The following is a 12,691-nucleotide window of genomic DNA, read 5'->3' as shown; positions in this document are numbered from 1 at the left end:
GTGGAGACATACCCCAAATACAGGCAGCTGGGCAGAAAAGCTGCAGATCGAATGTATCATTGAGCGGTAATTCTTGTCACCGCAGGGCGATTCTGGACAGTGCTCAAAGGACAAAGCCATGACGACCAGAGCGAGTGGAAGTGAAAGTCCTCTGGAAAGCGTTTGCCTCAGTGAATCTGACAAAACAGCCGTGCTCACTTTAATAAGAGAGGAGGTAATGGTGACTCAGCACTGTCAGGGCTGGTGCCTGCTCAGGGCAGTAAAATGTGTACACCCGGAGCAGGAATTCATCTCAGTCCGTGTTTGTGAAGCAGCCAGCACCAGGAGGCCCTGATCTCCACTGGGGCCTCTAGGGACTGCGACATACTAATAATATAACCTCTGCTGCCCCACGTGCACCGCATCACAGGTGTATCCAGGATGTGGGAGCTAGCCTCCCAGAGAGGCAGAGATGCTGCAGGGTGACATTCTCAGTGGACACGGTGCGACAGGGGATGGATAATTCATAGGTTTTTAGAGTTTAAGGCTAGAAGGGAACAGTAGATCTAGTCTGACCTCCTGTATAGCACAGGACATTACAATTTCACCCCATTACCCTGTATTGAGCCCAGAATCTTGTGTCTGGCTAAAGCACACCTTCCAGAAAGGCATCCAGTCTGGATTTTAAAGCATCAAGTGCTGGAGAATCTTTGTAGTTTGTAATCTTTCTGTTCCTCTTGGGTCCCCTCCCACTGTTTGGCCAGCAATTCTCCTAGCACGCGGAAGGTGCCTGCAAAGAAGATAGCAGCAGATCCCCACCATTCTCACATTTCCATCGTCTTGTGGCAAAAGCGAGACTCCAAAAAGGGAGAGTTTTATAGCCATGAATTTACCTAAGATCTGCACAGGTTCCTTACATAAAACACCCCCGGCTGAGCACCTGTGTTGATATGCGGTGGCAGGCTTTGGGGCAATCATCTCCTCATGCCTCAAGTTTGCCACTTAAAATTATTTTTCAAGTGACATAAGCATGTAATTTTCAGCAGAAATGCTTCATAAACGTTTGCAATTAGAGGCTCTGAATGTTTTGAGCCAGCAGTGGAATCTAGATTAAATCTTTGCCCATTGCTGGTAATCTTCTAAAGAGCTTTCTTCAGCTAATATCAAAATGTTAGGGGTTTGCATTGCTAGTGATTGGATTTAATGTCTCTGACTCTATGGCATTCCCAGTTCACAGTCTGAAGCTGAGCTTAGGTTGTAGGGCTCCACATCCCGGAAGACAGCCCATGAATGCCTGGGGGTAGAGAGTTAGAGTTTGCATTTTGTTTCCTTTACAATGCAGATAATCACTAAGGAGATGGAAGCAAATGAATGGAAGAAAAAATATGAAGAGAGCCGACAAGAAGTCTTGGAAATGAGGTAAAAATCTGCAGCAGGTCTGAGCAATTAGGTGTTCACCCCCCATGTTATCCTCTAGCATTTCCACACAGAGCTACAGATCAAATCACGCCTGACTCTTGGGGGACTTTCCCTGCAGCCACTGGGGTATATTGAAGCAAAGCTGTTGATTTTGGGGTGCTGAATTGCTTGGTACTGAAATGCTGCTCATGCTTCTCTTCTTTTGTAACTCTTGTGGTTTAGTTAGCTTTGGTGGTAATAAGATAACATGGATAGCCATGCTCAGGATGGAACATGTTACAAGCCATGAGCTCATCATGCTCAGACTGTAACAAGTCTGTCATTTTCTTTGCAGCAAGAGTAAAATCCTATTAACTGTGCATGTCTGAGAGCCCAGGGGAAGGCCAGGTCAGCTGGGTGGAAGCTGAAGGCAGATATTACTGGAGAAGAGAGGAGGTGATTGAGAGGAATCAGAACTATAATCTAGACTGTGACTACACATACAGGTTTCAGAGTAACAGCTGTGTTAGTCTGTATTCGCAAAAAGAAAAGGAGTACTTGTGGCACCTTAGAGACTAACCAATTTATTTGACCATAAGCTTTCGTGAGCTACAGCTCATTTCATCGGATGCATACTGGGGAAAGTACATACATACAGTTTCAGACTGTGCACACAGGCTGCCTCTGGAACTGACTGGTGTCATTTTGTTTCCCAAAGCCTTAAGAAGTGTGCTTGGCAACAGCGTACCAGCTTCTGTTTGCCAGCAACAGAGCTTCACAGATAAAAACAAAACCCCAGACTGTATGTAAATGTCTCCTGTCCCCTTTCGTTCTAGGAAAATCGTGGCTGAATATGAAAAGACCATTGCCCAGATGATAGGTAAGGTCTCTCTGGGTGGCAGCCGTCACTAGCGTAAGGAAGTTGGTGGCCTCGGGATGGCTTGTGGGATGCTGATCACAGTAACAACACAGAGAAAAATGTACCCAGTTTCATCAGCTTCCCCTAGTTCAGTGCCCATCTGCTGTTACAACCAGGACTGGCCTCCATAAGGAGCGTGCAGCAGAATCCCTTATTCCCACTCCACCACCTGCCCTGACCAGCTTCACTCCGTCCTGACAAATGACCGTGAGGTTTTCTAAGTGGGAGGTTCCACGTGTTCCCATAGCCCTGAGGTTCCTCTCCATTAGACACCCCCCCCACCCGCCCCGGCTTTGCACTGCGACGATGTATGGTCCAGCCAAGGTAGGCTGACAGACGCTCCTCTGGAAGAGCCATCAGCAACATCCCAAGTTGGCCAGTGAGGATCGCTACAGTAATGCCAGCTGTGCTTTCATCCCTGCTTGCTCCTGAGAGTCCCTCCCACTTGGAACCCAAGCCAGGGCTGTCACGTGGCAATTTGGAGCAATGACCCCCCGCGGGGCCTTGGCTGCAACAGTCTCCATTTCAGAAAAGGAGAGTTTTGATGTAAATATAATTTACTTCTAATTCACAGAAGATGAACAGAGGACAAACATGGCCTCCCAGAAGAGTCTTCAGCAGCTCACAATGGAAAAGGAACAGGCCCTGGCGGACCTGAACTCTGTAGAAAGGTCCCTGTCGGATCTGTTTCGGAGATACGAGAACCTGAAGGGCATTCTGGAAGGATTTAAGAAGGTCCTTTACTCTCTTGGTCTTTCCTCTTCCTTGTTGTACCTCCTGTGCTGCCTGTGTGATGTCCTGTCCGATGGTTTCTGGTTAAGGGGTTATAGAAGCACACAGGATATTACTGTTTCTTGTCCAATACTGCTCTGGTCGTCTTATGTCCCCAACGCCTCTTTGAATCAATGCTCCTCGGTAGAGTTGGGCAAATAACAGATTTCTCAATACACTGGCAAGGCAAAGATTTCTTGCGGGGGGGGGGGGGAGAGGACGGAATTGTTTTGGGTTAAATGGAAAATGAAATTTTTTGAAATTTTCAGCAAATCAGAAAGTAACAAAAATTCATTTCGGGTTGACCAGAATGTTTTGGTTTGATACGGAGCATTTTTTATAATAAAATTAAAGGACATTTCTAAGCTAAAAGTCATTTCAAATAAAAACACCAAGATGGTTTATTTTTAAAATGTTGAAACTAAATGTTTTAATTTTTTTCATTTGAAACAATCTGGCAAAATGGACACAAATTTGCAAATTGTTTTAATGTCACCAAATCTTCATTTTTCACCAAAAACAAGTCAAAAAATTGCCCAGCTCTACTCCTTGCCCTCAGTTGAAGGATGTTTCTGGTGCTCCTGTTTATATGTCAACATTGTGATGAATAAGCAGGGTACCTGTCTTGGCTGTAAATGTCACAGGAAGCCAGTGATAAGAGCTGCTGGAGCTGATCGCAGCAGGGAGCCTGTTCCTCTTTATAGATTTTACAGTCACATTCTCCCTGTACTCTGTGAACAATAGACATCAGAAGTAGCAGAGGGATCCAAGCAAAGGGCTGGAGCAAAGGCAAGGCATTATAAAAACACTGGGTCTGACTCCTGTTTACATTATCAGAGTAAAAGGTCATAGCATAAATGAGCAATCTGTCAGAAGAATAAAAAATACTTCCAAGTTGTGAACCTCAATTTCCATCTGGGTGTCAGTTTTGTAGTTGTGACATGCTCAACTCCGCTTCAAATTAGTCACCATTGTTTTTGCAATTTTTATCTTCCAGAATGAAGAAGCTCTGAAAAAATGTGCTCAGGATTACTTAGCCCGGGTCAAACAGGAAGAGCAGCGGTATCAAGCCCTGAAAATCCATGCAGAAGAAAAATTAGACAAGTAAGAATCCCAGATGTGGGCTCTGGAGAATGAAGACTGAGTCTGGAACTTTGGGAGACACAAGAATGAGTTTTAATTTCAGTCTTTCAGCCAGGTTTAGAAATAAAAAATTAGATTCAGACCAGAGTCTTTGAAAGAATCTGTAACCTTGAGAAGGGTCCTGCTCATTGTTTAGAGGAATTTGAACTCCTGCAGGCTAAAGCAATCTGCATAACAGAGTTTGCAAATCTACCTTTCTTATCATTTGTGTTTTTATAGTGAGGAGGCCTGGATGATACTGCACTCTTATAATATTGGAGATTGTGAGTTAAGAATGGTCCTAAAGCAGCCAGTTATTTACAATATTATTGGCAATTATTTTGATGAGATATCCTTACTACTTAAAGTGTTATCACGGGGCAGCACATGCTGACTGGCTTTCCTAAAGTCCAGAGGCAGAGAATATCAGGGACACTGGGGCCTCTTGGTCTTAAAGCGGGAAGGCAGAGAACCCCTACCCATCACTCAGGGCTTGGCTACATGAGAAAATAGCACTGGTTTGACTTAAGGTGTGAATTTAAACAGATGTAGTTAAACCAGTCAAACCCCTGTGTCGACAGTCTGATTTTGGTATAAGGAGCTTATTTTGGTTCATCTTAAACCTGTTGCAGTTGACTTAAGCTACCCCAAGAAAAGTTGCTCTGAAACTGAAAGCAGTGTGTCCACACAGGGGTTTGCCCCATCTTAAATAAACCAGTTTAAAAGCCAATTTAAGTTAAACCATTGCAACTTCCCCATGTAGACACAGCCTCAGAATCTATTGCTCATAAGCATGGAGGAGAACTGGAGCCAGCCCAGCAACTGCAGCTGTTACTGGCTGCTTTAATAGGTGACTTTATCCTTTGCTCTGTTAGGTGTTTAGATAACTGCACGCTGTGGTACTGTGTCATGTTACTCTGTGGGGCTGTGGCCAATGCGATAAATATTCGCACTCTCTCTCTCTCAACCCCAATGCAGAGCCAATGAAGAAATTGCTCAGGTGCGCACAAAAGCAAAAGCTGAGAGTGCAGCTCTCCATGCTGGGCTACGCAAAGAGCAGATGAAGGTGGAATCACTGGAGAGAGCCCTCCAACAGAAGGTAAAGGCCCTTCGGGCACCGCCCCCGTTGTTGGTTTAGCTATTGATTTCAGTGGAAACAGTTGCCATTAAAGTGTCTCCTGCTGATCTTGGGATCATTCCTCAGATCACAGGTGGCGTGAGAGAGAGGGTCTTAGAAAATCTAGCCCGGAGCCAGGCAGAGTGAGGAGGGGAGGAATATAAATTCTGTTCTTGAAATCTCTGCCTGTTATCCACTTACCATCACACTGAACTATTGCTGTGGCTATGGGGAACAGCTGCATTTCAAGCTGCACTGTCCACTTGGGGACATGAAATCCAGACGATAAATGATAACCGGGGTGTCTCCATGCGGCTGTTAAACCCCCATGCACCATAGAGTGTGTGTCCCAGCTGATACTCGCCTTGAGCTGTATCAGGACTGTGCTCCTAGACAGGGGCCTGGGTCACCTGAGCTTGTGGGCAGTTAGAGCCAGAGAGCGATAGTTTGTGATTAGGATCCCCCAGCATCAGCCTAAACAGCAGATCCTGCAGGACTATCTTGGAATGCGGATTCCCGGCATCGTTCTAGGGAGCAGATCTCCTGGGGATCAGCGTGGATAGTGAATCTCTTTTTCTACATGCTTCTCTGCCGTTCACTCAGCTGGCACATGCCAGAGTGCCTGCATACTACAAGGATAGCTGCTTTAGAAATGCAGTGGATGGCGTTACAGAGGGATTAGTAGCCATAATCCTGTTTGCAGAAGTGAATGCCCTGATCTACAATGCCAACTGCAGAGCAGTCTCATTGGCCCCAGCACGCCACGCGATAGCATGCCAGGCCCTGCAGAGAGTCAGCAGTAGAAGCAGATTGGCTCTGCCTCCCTTTCCCCCCTCCCCCCGAGGGGCCGTGCCTTCCCTTTTATGATGATGATGATTTATTTGTATTACTGGTGGGAAAAGGGGCAGGAATTGATCACTCACTGGTTACACGTGGCCATCGGGGAACTTCAGCTCTTCATCTCCATGTGACCGTTTGTCTTTCAGAACCAAGAAATTGAAGAGTTGACCAAGATCTGTGACGAGCTGATTGCAAAGATGGGAAAGACTGACTGAGCCTCGCCACCCTTTGTCCAACACTCTGCACTTGGCTGTTTTTTTTGTAATGTTGAGCACCTTGCCTTATTCTCCAGGAATAATCTCCCCTGAGCAGAGAAAAGCACATGCGCACAGCTTCCTGCCCCACTTGGCAGCAGGATCCCATCACCCCAGAGGCAAAGTGTCCCAAAGGGTTCTAGTCTGATCGTTTCAAAGGGTTTGCAGCCCCAGGTTTTTAGGGCTCAGCTCAGTTTCATCCCACACACACACCCTGGCGTCCACAGCATGTGGTTTTGATTAATTGGTTAATCCTACAGGTGAAATGGTTTGCCTGAAAGTGGTTTGATTAATTTCTGATATGCTGATCCAAGTGTATATTCATGTAACATGTCATAGCAAGTCCTGATCCCATGACCTGCCAGCAGCTGGGGAGGGAAGCCCAAGTGTCTCTCTGGGTATGTCTACACTGCAATCTGAGGTGTGATTGCCCTTCAGGTAGACATACCTGCGCTAGCATGGGTAAAAATAGCAATGTAGATGCAGCAGCATGGCCTTCAGCAATGCACGTAGGTACCCTGGTGTGCTTGTACTGCCGTATCTACATCGTTATCTTTAGCCATGTCAGCCTGAGCTGCAGTCACGCCTCAGATTGCAGTTCAGAGGTACCCTTGGTCAGTGCACTTTATTGTCCTTGCACTAGGGCTTTCTGTTCTCTCTCTTCAGCCTTGGTAGGTCCTTCCTCACAGCTGCACACCTGGATCTTCCGTCCAGACAGGTGTGCGTGCATATTTGGTAACATACTTCATACAGCTCCTCTTGGGGTTGTACCACTTCCCCGTGCTGCCCTCTAGCACCATCATTTCCTGATATTTATTATTAGTATTTTAATAGTAATTCAAAATATGCAAAGCAAAACTCTTTGCTATTGGTTCAAAATGCTGCTGTGAGATTAGAGGAGTGACCTCTCCCTTTGGGGACTGCAGAAGAAAGGGAGCAGGCCCTAATTTATGCATATGGTGAATATCCTAAAATCCTTTTCTCCAAGTCAATACAGAATGCCATTTAAAACGATGCAAAATGCTCTGGACCGTGTCTTGCTCTGAGAAATGCCTTTGCAGTTTTTCGAATACTAAAAGAATCAGAAACTAGTACAAGCAAAGTCTGCTGCAAACCGCTATTAAATAAACTCGCAGGTCCAAATGGGCAGGAAACCGAATCATACTAGCTATGCAAGCAAACCACTCAGTGGAACTGTAGTGTGCATTTTCCCTTTATTTGCACCAATGCAGAATTGCTGAAGCACCTTTCATACTGCAGTAGAGACCCAGAAGTTCTGCAGGGTGACATATATTTAACTGTATGTAGATTGTTTTTGTACCTTACTTGAATACTGTTGCATGAGCCAACATTAGCAATGAGTTTTACCTGTTTGCGCATTGGCAGTGCTTTCCCACCCTGCAGAGTTGCAGCTGGTCTCATCCATGTGGTATTCACTGGGGTGCAGTACCCCCAGCCTGACAGCAGTGATGCTCACAAGCTGTATGAACTGCTCTGTCCGTACTAATTTCTCTTGGTCAGGGAATTATGCTTTGGAACCATTTGTCTGAGGTTTTGTGCAAACCAGTCCTGACCTTCAGACACCACTCCAGAACAAACCATGGGCTGTGCTAGACAACAGGTGTGGGGCCAGTGGGTCCTATTTTAAAGTCCTGGGTGGATAGTGGTGAAGTATCAAACCAGGGAAGGATTTGCTGTTTTGGAGCTGAGCCCTCGCTAGTGGCAGATATAAAAGTTTAGCAATCCTTTTGGCTGCTACCATTTCATAACAAAATCAAACCATTCTATTTTCTGGTTCCTAACATGGAGCATGCAGAGCACACGTCTTTCTGTATGAGCCATAGTTCTAAAATATACTTTATGAAATGTATTCTGTATAGAGATCATTATTATACATTTAACAAGACCAAGATGGTGACAACCTGCCCCTAGTACATGACGAGCTAATGGGAACAGTCTAGCATGCCCCCTTTTAAAGTAGTGTCCTTCTGTGCACTGGAGAAGGTCCCTCCGAAATTAGCCCAGGGGTAGTTCCCTTGGTGGGATATGGACCCCCAGCTTTTTTGCGAATATTGAGCTCTCTGTGGTGGCAGGAAGGGAAACCCCCCGTTCCTGTGCTGTTCCCCCATGTGCAGTAGTTACACAGCTCTCAAGCATGTTGGTAGGAAAGCTTGGGTCAGATAATCTTCAGAGGGAGATGGGTCACCTCTGTCCAGGCAGTACGTGAGCCAACCACAAAGGAGAGCATGCGGCCATGACGCTCCTCTTCCTGTCAACCTCAGTGATCAGGTTACACCAGAGGTAGCCAAATCCGGATGGCCGGATGCTTTAGAACGGATGCCAGAATCTTTTAATTTATTTATTATCATTATTATTGTTATTTTTAAAAATATTTTCTCTGGAGTCTAGACCTTGACTATACCTTAACCAAGAAATTTTGGACCTTGACAAAAAATAATTGATTGTCCCTAAGTTATACCATAGTTTAGGTGTGGCCAGACTGAAGTAGGACCATTCTCTTTAGCTCACTCGTTTCCAGGTTAGCCCTTTCCAGAACGCACCTAAATCGTGTTGTGATTCTTGAATAATAATAAATCTTTCTTGGCAGGTGGTAGCTAGATGTTACTACAAGTGGATGATGGCAAATAGATGAATGAAGGGTGAGCCCCCAAAGGTTCTGTTTAGGAAAAAAGTCAAACATTGAGATGCAGCTCTGAACCTCTGGGGTCTGCAGATTTGAGAGCAACCATTCTGGGAGGAGCTCGGCATCTCCACTTCCAGCCCCAGCAGGGATGGGTAAAAAGTAGAGGAAAAAAAGTTGTGTGGGGAAGGAGAGTTATCAGGTATTTTTCAGGTCCCAAAATAAGTTATTCGTTAATTTGGGTTAGTTTTGAGTTGGGCGCTAATTTCAGGTTGTTTTTTATTTTATCAGGATCCATTTAACTCTCCCCTAGTAACAATGGGCAAAATTCCAGCACAAGATCCATGCTCCACTCATGTCGCATATTAGGATTGTGGTGAGACTTGAGTAGTACTGAGTGGGCTAGTCCTCTGCACAGGTGTGAATTTCACCCAACATGCTCAAAATGTTGAGTTTTCAGTAAAGCCGTTCATAGACATGGTTATAAAAGAGTAGCCAGGATCCTGGGCTGAGCTGCTTTCTGCAAACAGTGTCCGTGTTGTAGCAGAGTTTAGATCAGTGGTTCCCAAACTAGGGCCGCTGCTTGTTCACGGAAAGCCTCTGGCGGGCCGGGCCGGTTTGTTTACCTGCCGCGTCCACAGGTTCAGCCGATCGCAGCTCCCAGTGGCTGCAGTTTGCTGTTCTCAGCCAATGGGAGCTGCAGGAAGCGGTGTGGGCCGAGGGACATGCTGGCCGCCCTTCCCACAGCCCCCATTGGCCTGGAGCAGCAAACCGTAGCCAGTGGGAGCTGCGATCGGCCGAACCTGCCGACGCGGCAGGTAAACAAACGGGTCCGGCCCTCCAGGGGCTTTCCCTGAACAAGCGGCGCCCCTAGTTTGGGAACCACTGGTTTAGATAGTAACCAAATGGCATTGAAAACCTGCCTGGCAGCTCCAGAACCAAATCTGAGGTTTTGTAAAACATTATTCTACTACCCAATTAGAAAAGCCTAAGAATAAACAAGAGATTGCCACAGAACTGAGAAGAGCTTTCTTAATAAAGCATGTTTAATAAAAACCCCTTTTATGTTTGAGTTACAGCACAGATTCTCCTCATCCCCAAAAAAATCCACATAAAAAAATTTAAATTATGTCCATTAGTGCACTCTTCCTTTGTTATGAATAGTCGTTTGATGTGATCTCTGCCCTCAGATATGATGCCCCATACTATGCCACTCATGTTCACTCCCACCTGTGTTAAGAGAAGCGAAAAGCAGGAAAGGTTTGCTTATTGAGGGCTAAAGTCTGGAGATGCAGCACATTAGGGCTCAGGGAGACTGATTCCTCAAATTGTAGCATGTTTGGAGGGAGCTGTCTCTCTCTGAGGTTTTGCTCCGTTGCTCTGAGATGATGCGTCCTTGCAGAGAGGTTTTATTAAACTCCAGAGAACACCACTCCATAAAATACAGTCATGAGTCTCAGTATCTCTATAGAACTGTAGCTTGCAAATTACAAAGTAAATCTTTAACAAACCTCCTGCTCATCCAAAGGTAAGAGAGCTGAAATGCAAGACAGTTCTGCAGAGAGCTCCTCCTCCCCATCAGTAGTAATCTGAGTTGAGAGCATTTTCCCATTTGTATCTGTTCCCCAGAGTCCAGTGATTGCACTTTCACTGTGTCTATCATCTGAGTGTTGTTCCATTTCTGTGCCTCTCAGCATGCCCTTAGAATTTGGGCAAATGAGATTCCTAAGGAATGATTTATTAACTATAATATGGTTATAGTTACATATATAATGGTTATAGTTATATATAATGGAAGATGTATGGAACTTTAAATCAGTGAGACTGTTTTATCTTGTATGCTGCTTTATAGTGTCCAGACCCAGAAGCAAAGCTTTGGTCTAGACTGGCTCATCATCTGAAGACCCTTCTATTCAGGTCTGCAAAGATGCCGCTCCATCTTTTGCTGTTCAGCAGCATTTGCAGGAAGATCTGAAAGTTGCTGCTGTTCTCTGTACAGGGAGATAATGGCAATACTCGAGCTTTGCTGAGTAATTTTTACAAGTGTCTTGTGAACACAAAACTCCTTCCCTGATGAACAAGCCAAGATGTATCGCTAATACCCGGAAACTTGCAAATGGCCATGCACCAAGTTCAAAGCATGATCTCTCTCTTTTTTCCAGTAGAATTGCACCATCCCTTTTAACTGTCAAAGTTGCCTGCCTGTAAAATTATTAATGTTGCCATCTACAAGTGTACATTTGCAATAGATCTCTTGTCTGCAGTAAAGTGCCAATTAATGACCATCCTGACTGCAAATCTGTTTCCACTGCATCCCTCGTGCAGTCTCTTCCCTCCCAGAGGCAGGAAGAAGAACTCTTTGCGTTGACTACTATCAGGATTGCTTTGTACAGTGTATGTAACTGCCATCTGCATAAATTTTATATGTACAATAATTTCCCTTTTATATGTCAGGTAAATATTTGTAAGAGTTATACTCACACAAATGAGATTATAATAATGATTACTAATATATTTTTTCCATGTTTCATTGCCTGAATAAAAACTGTATTTACCATTCTAGGATGCTTTTCCTGTATCAGAAATCATGTTTATTGTATGTGTATTGAGGACCTGATTCTGACCTCATTTACACAGGGTTAGGTGTCACTCCATTGATTTCAATGCAGTTACTCCTGATTTAGACCAGTGCAAGTGTGATCAAAATCAAATCCTGAGACTGGCTTTTATGGACTATAAAATGCACCCAAAATTAATTTAAAAATTGATTAATTTCCAGTGCCCTTAGGTCACGTGCTTTATAGTTTCATAGTAATTTGAGGGGATGTTCCCCTTATTTTGTGGGTTCACATGGTGGCATAGACTTTGGGCGGGTGGGCTGGCTGCAGAAGGGTGAATAGAGAGTTGTCGTACATCAGGAGACAGGATTCAGTTGTAATCCCAGCTCTGACGCCGATTCCCTTGATGGACTTAGATAAATCACTTAACCTCTCCTCTTTAGCTTCTCCATCTGTAAAAAGGCAGGTGTTTCCCAGGCTGACCGCGGGGCCGTGAAGGACAAGGAAGCATTGCACAATGTAAATGCTCAGTGTTAATATTCATCACTGATAACCCTCAGGCTGGGGGAGTTTCAAAGTAAATGGAGGTGGGGGATTTGGGAATGGGAGACCTGTGTCCAGCCTGAGCTGCAGCAAATGGGAGGAGGTGGGTTCCTTTTTTAGCACCGTAGATCGAGCTTTACCAGCGTTTTAAAAACCCACTGCAACGTCAGTGTTTTCCAGAAGCTGAGAAGCATTCTGTACGCAAAAACGAGTGGAACATTGTACCGTGCCCCACCAGGTTGCTTCCATGCTGTATTTCCAGCAGCTCAGTTCACCTTGCCAGGACACAGCTCTCTAAGGGAAGAAGAACATTTCAGTAGTGTGTACAATTGCTGAACTGCCCAAAGCCCTGCCATTCTGAGTCCTGTACCCCCGTCTCCCCCATCTGAGAAACAACTGGATCCTTTGCATTAGACTTCCCCAGATTGGAAACAAGCCTGTGTAGTTTGCTGGAGCTGGGTAGTAAATCTCGTACATGCAGCCAGAGCAATGGGGAGGTGCATGTTAAAGGGATTTAAATAAATGATCATTGATACTTTTCCTCTCTGT

The 12,691-nt window shown here is 45.1% G+C and overlaps 1 protein-coding gene across 4 annotated transcripts in view; it reads left to right on the top strand.

Moving 5' to 3' along the window:
* TACC1 (transforming acidic coiled-coil containing protein 1) overlaps nt 1-11,603 on the top strand; it is a 45,135-nt gene extending 33,532 nt beyond the window's left edge. For 2 of the 4 annotated variants that reach the window (XM_084614916.1, XM_084614915.1), the window contains exons 7-13: nt 86-214; nt 1,322-1,398; nt 2,214-2,257; nt 2,871-3,031; nt 4,065-4,171; nt 5,168-5,288; nt 6,293-11,603. In XM_084614916.1, coding sequence (XP_084471042.1) covers nt 86-214; nt 1,322-1,398; nt 2,214-2,257; nt 2,871-3,031; nt 4,065-4,171; nt 5,168-5,288; nt 6,293-6,361 — 708 coding nt within the window. In that variant the 3' untranslated portion in view covers nt 6,362-11,603. The remainder of the gene's footprint in view (nt 1-85; nt 215-1,321; nt 1,399-2,213; nt 2,258-2,870; nt 3,032-4,064; nt 4,172-5,167; nt 5,289-6,292) is intronic. The other 2 variants (XM_084614918.1, XM_084614917.1) reach the window with 1 other exon arrangement.
* Nucleotides 11,604-12,691: the final 1,088 nt, after the last annotated feature.

The sequence above is a fragment of the Lepidochelys olivacea genome (assembly GCF_965140295.1).
Source record: "Lepidochelys olivacea isolate rLepOli2 genome assembly, chromosome: 26".
In the NCBI taxonomy this organism is placed as follows: domain Eukaryota; kingdom Metazoa; phylum Chordata; order Testudines; family Cheloniidae; genus Lepidochelys; species Lepidochelys olivacea.
This window is presented reverse-complemented; position numbering and strand designations above follow the sequence as displayed.